Source organism: Poecilia reticulata, linkage group LG16 (genome assembly GCF_000633615.1).
Source record: "Poecilia reticulata strain Guanapo linkage group LG16, Guppy_female_1.0+MT, whole genome shotgun sequence".
Taxonomy (NCBI): Eukaryota; Metazoa; Chordata; class Actinopteri; order Cyprinodontiformes; family Poeciliidae; genus Poecilia; species Poecilia reticulata.
In genome coordinates, this window is record NC_024346.1 from 20,656,253 (window position 1) to 20,671,663 (window position 15,411).

The following is a 15,411-nucleotide window of genomic DNA, read 5'->3' on the forward strand; positions in this document are numbered from 1 at the left end:
AAATAAAGCCAGTCATGTGGCACAACATTTTATTCAATATTTTACACCCACTATGTCACTAAAATCAGTCAGTCTGGTAAAGTTTTTAGCAACCATGAGTCAGCAATGGGGCACTTTATGACCTACTGGGGTATGGTACACAGTTTTCAACAGAAGAGGGCTCTCCTTTCCAGGTCTCATCAGATGTGATTAAAAAAATTGGATCTCCAAAGGCATGTTCAGCATCCCATGTGGGCCCCCTGTAGGTCCAGGCCAGGGGCTTGCTGCAACCCCTACTCTACCTGTAGCTTCTTCCCTGAAGTGATGTCACAAATATGTTTCAATTGTGGGAGGAACTGTTTGATGTTGATTTCTAAATCAACATCAGACTGGGTTACTATTGGTGTTAATTTAGAAATCAACACTGGACTGGATTGCTTTTTGTTTAACTCTTTGGATCTCTTTAGTGAGTGTTAGGGAAACTCACTAACACTCATGTTGCTGAATTAACACTGTATTTTTAACATACAACACATTTATTTTCAAATTTACTCAAGTAACATTTTTAATGCAAATTTTTCCAGATGAATGAATGCAGTGATTTGTTGTACGAAGGCTTATTCTCTGTTCATGTAGCTTCACTTCCCCCAGTGAAGCTACGACACTGCTGTCCGGAAACTGCTCATATTTTCAGATGTTGATTGGGGGTTGTCCTATCAGACCATCAGTTCCTGAAACGACACAAAATATAACTTGGAAAAGAGCATGAGTGCTTAGTACAACCTCACTGGACTGCACACAGAGTGAAAATCTTGAGAGGTCCAAGTGACTCTGTCTCTTAAGACCGCAGCAGGGTTAACAGAAACTCTGGGCTGGCTGTGATATCTACAAAGAGACAGTTAAAATGCATCTCATGCTGTTTAATTTTTCCCTAAAATACCATTTAATTTTTCCATACTCTAATGGTAGTATTATACTACACTCACAAGAACTTGATAATGAGTTGTTTTTTTTTTCACCCCAGTCGTCTCTCCAATCTACAATCCAGGAGTAAAACCAGGCACAATGTGGATCTGCAGAACTCCAAATAACTGCTTATATCTTTTATTTTGTATCTAGATATCTGTTGGTGGTGATCAGAAAAGTGCATTGCTGCAGCCTTTACTACCAGACACGCAGTACAAAGTGACGGTCACACCTGTGTACTCTGATGGACAAGATGGCATCAGTGCTTCTGCTTTGGGTTCTACATGTAAGCCTAAATATCCTGAAAACACAAACGCAACACACCCCGTCTCACCAAAACATGCCATCACAGCGCTTGAATGATGTTTAATCAGTTGTCTCATTTTAAACAAGCAGAGCATTCTATGCTAAATTATCAGGACTTGTTTTAGATTTGATGAAAGAAACTGAACATTATGGAAACACAAATGCATAAATAATATCTGTGAAGTCAGAAACGAAGTTCACGTTGTGGCTTTCATGGTTTTCATGGTTATGACTGCTTAAACTCAAAGAGCTGGACTTTGAATCACTAACAAAAAAAAAACAATATTCATCAACTAGGTTGGTTTTCTTACCCTACAGTAATTGAGTTTTGCGGACTGGAGCTTTATTATGTACTTATCCATTATAAATGTTCAATTTAGTCAAGATCAAGACTGCTGCTGGACCTTTCAGTGAATCCTGTGGATCAATTTATAGTTTTTGGAATAAATTACTTTTTTTGTTGTTGGGAAGTAAAAAATTCTCCAGGATTAATAATTTCATATTTTATTGCCACTAGTTTAATATTCATGCAAGTTATGAATTATTAACCAGTGAGGTTATTTCAAGGTTTCCTTGTTTTCTGTGAATGAAATATGCAGGTTTCAGTTTAGGAGAATAGGCTGAAAGATACTGAAGAATTTTATTTGCTCTAAGCAGAATGCTAATTTGCCCTCGTACAATTTATGATAATTTATGTGCCGGATGGAGAATATGAATTAAGGTGATGAGAAATACTGATGCTTTCCTAATTGTCTTAATAAGAACTCCTCGTTGTTCCAGCAGCTCCTTAAATAATGAAATGATTAAATTAGTCCAATTGATTCTCTTTACCATTGTTCAACCTTTTCTTTTTTTTTGAGTAGCACTGATTGTCTCTTTGTTATGCAGCGAAATAAAACGTCAGATTAAACATGTCATATTTTACGATTAAAGTGCCATAACTAATCATCAGTCAAATTAAACTGCCATTGTCCCAGACTATAGTCATAAATTACAACACAGACATATAATGTGAGAGCACTTAGAGAGTTTGAGGGTCAAAGCCCCCATAAATCAAGAGCTAAAGAGTTTTACAACCTTGCAATTATTTTTGTTTGTGTCGGAAAGAAAATGATTGATGTTAGAAACAAAGCTTAGCAACTTCTTGCCCTGGCATTTTTAACCATCCAAATACAGCTTCTAAAAAAGTTTAACTGTTCAACTTTTCCATTTTTTAAAATTTTTTTTGGCAAATAGTCCTGTGCTGGTGCTACAAATGAATAACTTCTTTATTGATGTGCTCTGTAAAAGGTCAAGGGATTTTTTGTTTATTTCTTAAACAAATGAACAAACTGGCCACACTGGACGCATGAAGTTATTTGCTCTCTGCAAAGACTCAGTGAAACTTGAATTTTAGTGTCTGTTTAATGACATTCAGCATCAAATCTCTGTAGCATTCAAGTCAAGTTCGCCTTTTTGCTTTTGTTGCTTTGGTAGTGCCTCTCTTGTCTCCTGAAAATCTACGCGTGTCAGAGGAGTCGTACAACCGCTTCAGGGTCTCCTGGGATCTGCCTCAGTCTCCGACAGAAGGTTACAGGATTCTCTACCGGCCCATTCATGGTACACACACACACACACACACGCACACACATGCCCACACACCCCCCCCCCCACACACACACACACACGCACACACCCGCAGACTGAGATCCAAAGCAGACAGTTTAAAGTTTAAAGAAAAAGAAGCAGCAGTGTAGCACAAAAATATGTACATCCTCTCCACTCTTTCATTGAGACATCATCATTAAATGACCGTTTTAGCTGCTCTGTCTTGCGTCTGCTGCTAATTACTTCACGAAGCTATGGATCCAGTGTTTTATAGTTTCCAACTCTGTTTTCAATCACCTAAAAGCAATTATTTTACCTCAGAGGAGCAGGTATAGGCAAACGTGCTGCACTGATGTTATTTTAGGAATATTCAAGGAAAAGAAAAGTCCCACACAGACCTTCACTTTTCACACATACTGTATACAGCTAGACTAAAAGAGACTTTTGGTGTATGTTGGCACAGACACAACTCAATCTGTATTTTATGAGGATTATTCCACTGGGTGATGTGTTAGCATTATAACTTTAATTACTTAGTTTTATGCATTTTTTAAAAAGCTCATCCAGGAATCTGTGACATCTGTACTCAGTGGGTTTAGAAAATTCTCTTTCTGCTTTTCAAAAGTAATGTTTACATGTTCCTACAATATTTTTGCTGATCAAACCAAAAGTTCTGGCCCACTCTGCTTTTTTCTGTATTGTTATACGTTTTGTTTTTTTCTTTTTTTAGTTCAAAGTCCGATTTTGGAGACGACGGTAGACGAAGATGTGAACTCAATTCTCCTCCTGAATCTTTTAAGCGGGACGGATTACAGTGTCCAAGTGACGGCTTTCTACCCAGCAGGACCAAGTGAACCACAGCTCATTAATGCGAAGACATGTAAGCGTTTGACATAGTAATACCACAGGAATTCACATTTTATTGAATTCCTGTGGAAATATTCCCGTCTGTTAAATAAGAAGAGTTTCCCATTCAGCAGACGAGAAACTGTCAGGTTAGGTTTTATTGCAAAAAATAAATAAGAATGATTAATTTTAAAATTCAGTGTGAACATGCTGATGGTGAAAATTAAGTATAGTTTATAGTATAAAGGGAAATGAATGTGAAATATTAATGCAGGCCAAAACACACCTGGGTAAAATGTACAACTTTAGAGTTTAAAGGGATTTTGACTATGTCAATATATAGATTGATGCTTAAGCATAAATAGAGCAGTTGTGAAAAACGTTGAACATTAAAACATTTGAAAAGCGTTTGTCATTTTTCTCTGTGTTCACCACTCTGTTGGTTTATCACACAAATGTTCTTCGAACATAAATAGAAGTTTATGGTTGTAATATATAATGAAATAAGATATTAGGATTTAAACAATATGAAAAACTTCAAGCTGTATAAATTATTATTACGGCCCCTAATATCCTTTGAAACAAGATCAAATTATTGGAGCAACTTTTTATAAACCTGTTAGTTTTAGTTATTAAAATAATAATAATAATAAAACAGGTTGCATCACAAGAAAATCACCAGTCTTTTCTTTTTTTTTTCTTCTTCTTTTTTTTTTAGTTCAGTTTCATTATGAAAAGACACTGGGAGCATTACAGGGACAGAGACCCTGGTTGCAGAAAAAGGAATGCCATTTTAGAAAAGCACAAATGTGTAACATGCATATTAATTGCCTGCTTATACCATGCAAACTAATTTCCATTGAGACCTTAGCAAACAGGCTGAAAAGCAGAAGGATATTAATATTTCCCATTCAGAAAGTGAGAACAATCCTTTCTGCATATAGATTTGAAATCAGTGGCTGGAGTAAAACCCAGCAGAGGCTTTTATTTCTCTCATTTAAAACAAAGAGGTTTAGAAATGGAGAAATGAGAAAACTAACGGAGATATTAGTTAGAAAGTTAAAGTGATGCCGCATTGCCTGTACAGTACACTCATCTGTCATTTTCAATTATGACAACTTCTTGGAGTAAAACTAATTACATTCCTGCCATTGGTTTAGCATGTCTATGTTTTAGTGTCAATTGCTTTACTCTCTTGGTTTTTAAATTAAATTCAAGTCTTTGTCCGTTGCCTCATGCATTTATCAGCATTTACGCCACAGTGTAATTTGTTGCTGGCAACGCAAGACTAAATACTTATAATCTGTTGATTGCAATCAATCCTCTGCCCTGCTGTATTGTCGGATGCATCAGATTTGCTTATGTTACATAACTATTAGCATTATTTGTTCCTGTTCACTCCTCAGTGGAGGAACTAATTTGTTATTTTCTTTGCATGCTAGTAATATAAATGTTTTAAGATTGTTCCCCTGGGTACACTTACTGCAATGTAAACTTGAAAGTCGATAGGCATGTGTACTCCAAATAAATTATACACAACATGAAAAATCAAAAACTAAATAATTGAGACGCTGAAGCTTTTATAATCATAGTAATGCATTTGAAACTCGACAAATCGAGGTTAAGTTTTTCTTTTATTATTTTCTCACTGCGTTTCTTAAGAGAAAGAAAGAAAAGCTAAGTTCCCTGTTTAATATCACAGCTTGAACAACAAATGTAACAAAGTCAAATTTCTTATTTCTCCTACAGGGCAATTTCAGACACTCACATCTATCATTAATTATGCGGTTTTAATATGTAGACATACCTTAATGATTTAACCATTAGCATTTCTAAGTTTGTATGCAAAGTAGGTTTAATATTGTGTATCCAAACATACCTATTGACGATATGCTTTATCTCTCCTTTAAAGTTACTTAGTCACTTTAGTATGGGATATAGTAAAAAATGAAATAGGAAAACAAGTTTGGTCATTTATTTTACAGATGTTTTCTAAAATAGTGTAGAGTACATCAAACAGATTACAGACCATTCAAAGAGGTGTGGACTGTCTCAGGTGCTCAGAAAAAATATTATACATATTCATGTTAAAGGGTTTAAGTGTCTCATTGCGTTTTCTTATGGAGCAAATGGGTTTGAGAAAACAGGGCAATAGGCACATGAAGAGCATCAGGAGAATCCAAAGAGAAATGGAAAAAAGAGGGGAAATAAATGCTAATAAAGAGCTAAGATGAGACTAAACTCCAACAGATTTTGAGAACCACATCTCCTATAAAAAGAGGTACGCCAGATCGTGAGACAACAGCAAACCTCTCACTTCTTGGATGCTAGACGAGCTGCAACCTCAGGAGGTTTTGATGCGTTTTGAGCCAAAAAGCAAATCGATAATCCCAAGGCTGATTACAATGTAGACTGATGGGACAAAACTTGAGCTTTTATGCCAATGACATCTGTTTTATGTCAACATGGACCTTTCAAAGAAAACACTACACCACACACAATATTAAACCTACTTTTAAAAACAAACTCCAATTTTTAGTAAGTATGGAATAAAAAGCACATAGTGCCATTGTATGTTTTAAGTAAACTGGGTGTATTGGTACACTCTTGTGTCTCTGCATCTTATTAAAACAGCAACTTTGTGTCACATACATTATTCAGTGGCATTTAACATAAAGCACCTGCCTCCCTGTGTATATATCCATTTTATATTCTCAGCATATTCAACTAATAAGAAGGAGAGTAAGCAAGTGACTCCTTGGAGACTTGCTTTCTTATAACACACTGTAATTCAAGAGAAAAACAAGTTCCTGCTGTTTAAGTAGCATACTTTGCAGTGTCCAGCATGCGACCATGATATTTTGCAGCAAAATATCGAAGGCCCAACTACCTTTCTTGTTTTTTATTGCTTCCAACTCTGCCTACCTGAAGTTTATGTCAGCTTACAGCTTTCACACTTTTGTGGATCATGCAAAAGTAAATTTAATTCAGTTTATTTATATAGCACCATTTCACAACAAACATTGTCTTTAAAAAATGATGTCCGTTCAGTCACATGCACCCCAATTGATCTTACTTATCAAACAGTAGAATGAGGTAATTGTTCAAATTAGTTTGGAAAGTTTCTAAGGAAACCCAGCAGATTGCAATGAGTCAAGCAAAAAAAATCTCTTTTTGAAACATGAAGGGAGTTGTTTCAAAAATAACACAAAATGCAGACAACAACAAAACAAAAAGCAAATAAAGAAGCATCTTTTTGTTTTGTTCCATTATTGAACTACAAGCCAAACATCTGTATTTCATTCAAACATCCCTTGAATCAAATATTCTGGATGCACATTATATGCAGTTTATCAAATGTTTTTCCATTCTTGACATGAATGTCTGACTCCATACCTTTGATGAGGTGATTAGATCAGAGAAAGCAGGCTGAAGGATCGTTGGAGGAGAGCAGATGATGGAGCTGCACTGACAGAGAAGAGATATAAAAGTTGTTCTTGCATAATGAAATCATCACAGTCAGAATTGCAATTTGTTTTTAAATGCAAATGATCACTGGCTGTTATAAATATTGCTCAGTTGCTCAGTTTGGATGAATCTCTCTGACTCTCCCCTGTTTGATTGTGTTGGTAGAAAAAAATGTGTTCACGGGATTTAAACACTTTTTTTATGGCAAAATCTCAGTTTTCCAATCTCCAATTTGAACTGTTTTCAAACCTTCACTGGGTCATGTTAAAAAAGGATTTAATCTCAGGAAAGGGAATGAAATCTGGAAATATTGTTTTTCTATTCCTGTCCAGACTGGAAAATGCCTCATTCGAATGCTTTACTTTTCCCCTGACTACAATGCAAACATGTTATTGGTTAATTCATCAAATTCATCATCATCATCATCATCATCACCGTGTAAGCGTGTATTTGTAGCTTTTCTCTGATAATACAGACAGAAGCCATTTTTCATAATCAGTCCCAGTTTGTTTAAAGCCACATGTTGAATCAATCTCTCTGTGTCTCACTCCAGTGTTCCTTGGTGTTTCTGGCTTGTCAACCTACCAGGTGCGCCCCAACAGCATGTGTGTTCAGTGGCAGCCTCTTCTGCACGCCACATCGTACCGGGTCTCCATACAGTCTGTGCTCAGTAAGTACATTTACTGGTGGATGCTTTGTCTGTTTTTACGTAGCGTTTTGAAAAATCTCTTGATTTTCCTCTTGGAAACTGAGTTTCCTCTTGGAAAAGACAGATTTATTTCAATTAATATAAAAACTGAAGAATCCTAACACATTCTTATATTATCTACTTTCACACCAACTGAGTGCTAACTTACTGCTGTGTAGATATACGATACTCCATCAAAATATATATGCAGACACTAAATTATTTACTGGAATTTTGTCCTGTACATCCAGACAGAAAGGTGTTAACTAAGGTTTGAACATTATTGTTCAAACACAAAAAAATGTTTTGTCTGATTTAATGTCAGAGAATGAGGGGGGAAATTGTTTCTTTTTATAGAGTGTATGTAAACATCATCTTTCAGCTATAACAAAATTTTCCTATTCATTTTATGAGAGCCAACTTTGTCTCAAACGGTGATGTGCTGTATGAAAACCAACATCTGTGCAAAAAACACCAGCTATACAAACACTATCTTTGTTAATGAAGTGTTCACTTTCTACACAAATAATGGTGCTCTCATTTGTGCATTTTGTTTGCATGACAAATAGCATTTTAATGACCATAAGTGCCATTTTTACAGTCCTATTTATTTTCTGCCACTGACCAGAGTTGTGCTCCATGACGCACAGTTTTTTTATGACATTCCCGTGCCAAAAACCCTTCTGTAAACTCATTTAGTGCAATAGCAGCTGTGGGTACCTCTGAGTAGCATCTCACTTAGGATAAAGTGTCTGTTGAATCATTGTTATGTATTAAAAGCATAGAGGATAGTTATGTGTTGCATGCCTGGGTGAGGCAGAGTTTATTTTAAGATCACGGAGCCAACATGGCTACTTAAACAACTTCAAAATTGTAAAAGTGTGAAAATGAGGTTGCAGTTATTTCCTTTGAACCTCTCAGGTTGTTTCCCTATGTATTACTCTCCAACATGAGACACATTAGGAAACAGAATTAAACCAGTGAAACTTACAATCATTACCCTGCACCACAGTTCAAACCAGATATTTACAGGCACTGAGTAAAAAGTCATATGCATTGTTTTCCCTCACTATCTGAAGTTCAATCAGAACAAACTTGTCTTGTTTTAGGTCAGTTAGAATTAACTAAATTATTCATATATTTTTAAATGCCAGAAAGAAAACATAACAAGAACATAATCTGATTGATTTAGATTTAGAGCCGAAAGGCTCAGTTCCTCCAAGTCGAGGCTAAAGTCCACCTGCTTAGTTTGCCTTTGATTCATAACAACTGAGACATTGATTAACATATTTTATGTGAATCTGCTTGATGATTTTGAAGATGGCATTTGACAATATGCAAAGTTTATTTGTTTTCATAATAAAGCACTTTGAGCTGCCTTGTTGATTAAATATGTTATACACATGAACTTGATAGTCAAATTTCAGTGTCCAGATGTGCAGCCTGATTGAGACCTACTAACATCGACTCTGTGCTGAGATTCCAATCAAAGGTGCATCTACTAACTGCTAACTTGGAGGGGTGAAATATTTAAGCAATCACTTATTTTATGTTAAATATTTTTGCAATTATTTTGTAGAAATTGGTTTTTACTTTAACATTAGAGGGTTTTACGCAACTTTTATTGTAAAAAAAAAAAAACACTAACAAGCAATAAAAGAAAATAATCTTCAATGGTGAATACTTGTATGTAGCGATGCACCAGTCAGAAGTTGTTAGTTTATTTCCAACAATGAGATCTTCGCTGGTACAGATTCTCTTTAAATGTGGCATAAGAAGGTTTAAGAACAAAGTTCAAAATATTTCCAAGGTTCCTTGTTGTTTGCTGCCATGCACTGTTTATTTTAGCAGGAGAGGCAATAGCGCACAGCTGTGTGGGAAACATGCTTTTACTATTTTAATTCAAAGACAAAAGGATCATGTGTCTTCCATTTTAAATTGCCCATAGTGTTTTATTTTAGTAATTAGCATAACTGGCATAACTACAGCAGCACTTCTGGCTGTATTTGCTTCTGATTTACCTAAAAAGGTTTTGCTTCCCTGGTTTAGACATAATGCAGAAAAAGATTCAGAAAAAAATATTTCTTGAGAAAAAATATTTTGATCTGAGTTTTGTATTATTTGACTTTTTTTTCATTTATTTATTTCTTGCAGATGGTCAGAGACAAGAGCTAAACCTGGGAGGTTCAGCTTCGCGCCACTGTTTCTATGACCTCACTCCCAGTAGCCAGTACCAGATCAGCATTTACACACAAATGCAAGAAATGGAAGGACCGTCTGTATCCATTACTGACATGACACGTACGTATGCATACCTTTATCCTCAGAAGAAAAAAAAAAATGTTTTCAAACCTATTCATCAACCTTGACTCGCTCTCATTTCCCCCGACATCCCTGTAGCTCTTCTCTGTCATGCATTTATCTCAGCTCTGCAAAATGTTCTACTAGTTTTCTTTTAGTCCATCATGTCTACCTCTCTCTGAGAAGATGGCTTCTGGTGTTGCAGGTCATTGTTCAGCTGATGGATTGAGCTGAATCTCACATCTTGAAATTCCTTAATATTTAAGCAAATCTATTGTATTAGCTTTAGCCAGCTCTTATCCAATGGGATAAAATTTAAGTATTTCTGGAATTTCCATAATTTAATTGTTTAAAGTTAAATAACATGATAGCTTTTGATGAAATTGGCTCCTTAAGTCTTGTGCTATTATTAGTTTGATATTTAAGTGCACAAACCAGTGGTACTCCCAGAAAAGTTTCATAGTGGTGGCCAGACTAGAAGGGGTCAATATTATTTTATTTTTAATTTTATAAATGTGTGTATTTAGTTAGTTATTGGGGTTTACATTTATGTCTTGAATTAATAAAATGACTCTACATGCCTTTCTATGACCTGAACAAGGTTCCTCGATTCTCTGGAGTTGCCATTTGATTGTAAAGCGCGTGCCATGCATCCTCCCCATCCACCACCACTGACACAAACAAGCTGTTGATGTTTGTATTTGGCAAATAAACTTTATCGTGGCACTGCCTTTTGACATTGTTGTATGTTTTTTTCTTTTTCTCTGTGGTTTTCAAATGTAGTTTCAGAGCCGACTCCCGTTCCGACTGAACCTCCCAGCACAGAGCCCACTCCCACCATCCCGCCTGCTAAAGAAGGTAAACTTTAACCACAACATGAAGAACAGTCTACCTTACCTTACAACAAAAATTAAAAAAAGAAAACAGTTTTTTATTGTTTAAAAATCCTTAGAAAAGTATAACTTCTCAGTAATTTAGAAAAAATCTAGTTTAGAATTTGGGAACATTTATTAAACTGGGAAAAATATGATGTGGAAAAGAATAGGCTTCTTTTTCCATAAAATCATCAAACAGTTTCTACAGAGTTTATGTACTGAAGCTGCTTCACTTTATACATTGTCTTGGCAGTCAAGGCAGTGATCAAGGAATGAAACCATTTTGGACAGCAGGGCAGATGACAGCAGTATGTACAAGGCTTAGTGCATGGCTGAGTAATTTACAGATTAATTAAAGACAAAGTATTCTAGTGATTTATATATAATTTCCCGGTATGTGTAGAGGTGAAGTGCAGCGGAAGGTCATCTGTTAGACAGATGAGAGCTGCTGTATTGTGGGATGTCAAACGAAATTGATGATTTTCTGTTCCTTTTCTGAGGTGAAAAAGCTCTGCTGTCTCTCCAAAGGGTCATCAAGAGGGAGGAGGGTGGGGAGGCAGGTTCTGTCCCTCTCTGATCCAAACATCTCTGAGCTTCTGGTCAATGAGTTTACCTGCTTCTTTAAAATGTTTATTGAGCCTGGAGATCAAACAGCTAACCATGAGAGGATCTCTGAGACAACCTGAGAAATTCTTAGTTTCTTCAGAAAATAGTCTACTTATTCCTTTCTTGCATACATCTTTGGTGTTGGTGCTCCACCTCCTATTCTCTCCCATATAGCTTTACACAATGGTCATTTTTTTGCTAGTGGCTTTTCAAAATAGGAAGACAGGAAAAGCTGCCCCTTCACATAAAGCAGATATGACTTTATCTTTATAACTCTGATGGACTACAGTCAGAGAAATAAAGATTTTTAGATAAACAAGGCTGGGTGAGGACTCAAGTCCAACTCATTTATGGCACATGAGGAGGACGATTACAGAAGTTTAAAAACCCTCCAAATATTACTATAAAAGAATGGCTTCAAAGTTTTCAGTGTTGGGATTACGCTTACTGTAAATTTGTCTAAAAACATTTTGTAGATCTTTAACAAGGAAACATAAGATTAAATGTTGGTATTTCTTAAACAGTATTAAGGAGCCAAGTTCAAACATTATTTATTTTACATCACAATTTTTCTATACAAATGGATAAAGAAATGGACTACAGTAGTGGTTTTAGCATGTTTTCTTGCCTCAGAGTGGGCATGATTGAATAAACTAAAACCCGTCAAAGTTGAAGTGACCCAAGTTAAAATGTTTGAGTTGAGAAAATGATCAAAGATAAATCCAAAATCAAATTAACATCAAAAGAGGCATGACCAAATAAGTCGTTGATGAACAAAACACTTTCCTGGTAACACTGGTAACAGGATATGTTTTGTTTCTCATTACAAGCCTGATTTATTTGTGTGTGTGTGTGTGTGTGTGTGTGTGTGTGTGTGTGTGTGTGCGTGTGCGTGCGTGCGTGCGTGTGTGTGTGTGTTTGCTTCAGCCTGCAATAATCGATATCACATGTTTCTGTTTCCATTAGGTTGTCATTTCTGAGCTAGCACCACTCGAGTCCCAATGGGGAACAAAGCAGAGCCTCTCGACCACTGGCTTCAGTCTAACAATAGTCTTACATTTTTATTGCTTTCAAATGTGCATGCTGAAATCAAAAACAGACTGCTAAATACAAAGCCTTACATCATTTCTCAGTGACCCCTGAATCCTAATCGTTAAATGAAAACAGGAAGGATTCATGTGCAGAAGCTACAAACAGAAGCAATTTATTTCTACTTCATTTGAGTAACTCTAACTTGATGTATAATACTGTAAATTAAGTAAACTAAAGCACAAATCATAGTTGATCATAACTGATTTATTTAATGGTTAAAATGGAAATCAAAGGTTCAAACTCCCACCCATAAGCTCTTTGGGCGCCTCCTCTTTTAAAAGGTCACCCTACAGCACCAATCCCTCAGACATGAACCGCTACGCCTGCTGAGCCCATCTTTAAGCATTTCTGTTTAAGTTTCTGACCTTTGTCAGACATGTGCCTCCATGTGAAACAGCATGCAACCTGTACTCCAAGCAAGATGAAAAAAAAAAAAGGAAAGCGAGAGAATGTGTGAGGGCAACAAAAAAGCAACAGAGGGAAGAAATTGGACAAAAGTGAAGGGTAGAACAAAATAAACACAAAATCTGCTCTGCAGAAACCTGAAACAAAGAAACTGAGAGGAGGATGAGAGAGTAGAAAAATATGGTGTTCTTGAAAAAAAGGAGGAAAATTATTTAAATTGCTGAAGAAAATGGGAGGAGAGAGCCACTGCAAAGAGAAGTGTCAGTAAAAACCATCACAGCCCCTCGGTTCCATCCTCTTCTGCAGCTTCAGAATTGCAGGCATTTTTCATGCTTTCCCTGAAATTTATGGAGGCCGGTAGGATCATAAACACTGCTTGGAATTTTGTGACTTTGAGTATGAAAAGCCTTAAAACCCCTAAACAACTTTACAGCTGCTGCAATATGGCTTCTGGGAGTCGTTGGGAAACCTGAGAAGAATAAAAGCGTAGAGCAAAGTCCCTGCGGGGCCACGAACACGACCGAGCTGCTAACAAAAGAAGACATGAAATACATAAACCCGTTAAAAAAGGGCATTTCTGTGAGTTTCGAAGTGAGCGCACATAGTTAATCCGTCTTTTGAACTTTACAGTGTGTGCATTGCTCTCAAGGTCTGATCCTTGCATATTGACCCTTTTCTTGGAGATGTGTATTTGCCATGATTCTTTGAATATTTAATCAGTCTTAATAATTAGACAGCCTGTTGAAATTCTGCATTCGCTTTGTCCTTATCTGACTTCTGTTCTGTGTGAAATTAGTTTCTTTTTTTAATGTAGGTATAAACTTTTGGGGGCTGACTAAGTCTTTCTGTCTCATCTGTCTAGTGTGCAAGGAGGCTAAGGCTGATCTGGCGTTTTTGGTTGACGGCTCTTGGTCTATTGGAGACGACAACTTCATGAAGATCACACGTTTTCTCTACAGCACTATGGGTTCACTGGATCTGATTGGACCAGATGGCACCCAGGTTTGTCACTAATGCTTTGGGTTTTTCTCTTTTTGTGTGTGATGCTCAGACAAGTCAAATAGTGACTAAAATATTCAAAGGTGGAGGTGGGAAAGCTGAAGATGTTTTGACTTTATTTTGAGAATGACCAAAGTGGGTTGGACTTCTGCAGACATGCGTATAAATAGAGAGTTCAAGCTAAGACATGAGTGGAGAATGTTGAAGGATGTATTAAAGGATGGTACAGAATTGCAGTCCCAGAAGTTATTTACATTATTTATAGAATAATTTGGTAAATTGTTTTATGATTCGCAGCTTTCCCTCTAAAACAATTTCTTTCCAACATTTAATGTAAAGCAGATGCTCGAAAAGAACCAGGGATTTTATATTGTGACGACAAAATTAGTGAGCGAAGCTCTCCTTTAAGAGTATGTTAACCTTGTAAAAACGATTCCTGTAGAATTAGCTAAGTTTGCAGCAATTTAGAAGTTTTCCATGTTTGTTAGGCCCTCCAAACCTTTAAATGGGTTGTGATAATTATCCTATTATTGTGAAATTTCTGTATTTGAAATTGAAATGCACATTTCCTCCTAAACTGGCTATTAGATCATTAAACTTTATTCTTTTTTTGGGCTTTTTATGTTTGTGCTTTTAGACCTTTGTTTTATTGGGAAAATGCTAATTCTGGCATGAGTCTACATGGCAGGGAAGCTGTTTTTTTTACCCAATTTTCATTTGTTACTCCCCTGAGAAACCTGCTTGTCTGCAGCCCTTTATCTACTTAAGTTTAGGAAAGTGAGAAGGAACTTTATTCCCCTAGTGAGTCAATCTTTACTTTCTGGAGCGACTTACAAGTTGCTGAGCTGCATTCGATTAACTTTGCTCATTTTCTGCCACTGTGTTCTTTGCCAGGAAACACTACTTCTTGTGCATAAATGGTGGTTTTAATAAGTTAAATCTGCATGAATTAGAAGCTGGAATAAGCATCAAGTGGTTCGAGCAGGGAAGGAGGCATTTCTCTGACTCATCCTGCCACAGTTTTACCATTAGGCTGATCAATAGCAATGCCAGGCTTTAACTCCTTCCAGTGTAAAACTGATTTATTGGGGCCTCTCTCCTCTGTGGCCTTCATGATGTCAGCAGACTTCAGCTGCTTCATTTGTCACACTATATAGGTGCTTGCTAAACCTTTTTGTTTCATTTGTGTAATGTCTGCTGTTAAACAGTTTGCTGCCTTTGCTGTTCCCCAAAACCTCCGAGCAGTGGGATACTGACAGCAAGCCACTGGCTGTAATGTGAGAAAGTTGGCTG

General features: G+C 36.5%; 1 protein-coding gene across 4 annotated transcripts in view; it reads left to right on the plus strand.

Moving 5' to 3' along the window:
• The window catches only part of col14a1a (collagen, type XIV, alpha 1a), a 122,162-nt gene that overhangs the window by 55,763 nt on the left and 50,988 nt on the right, over positions 1-15,411 (plus strand). For all 4 annotated transcript variants that reach the window (XM_008432271.2, XM_008432273.2, XM_008432272.2 and 1 more), the window contains 7 exons: positions 1,099-1,231; positions 2,728-2,850; positions 3,569-3,718; positions 7,706-7,822; positions 9,995-10,141; positions 10,925-10,999; positions 13,982-14,121. In XM_008432271.2, the coding sequence (XP_008430493.1) occupies positions 1,099-1,231; positions 2,728-2,850; positions 3,569-3,718; positions 7,706-7,822; positions 9,995-10,141; positions 10,925-10,999; positions 13,982-14,121 (885 nt within the window). The remainder of the gene's footprint in view (positions 1-1,098; positions 1,232-2,727; positions 2,851-3,568; positions 3,719-7,705; positions 7,823-9,994; positions 10,142-10,924; positions 11,000-13,981; positions 14,122-15,411) is intronic.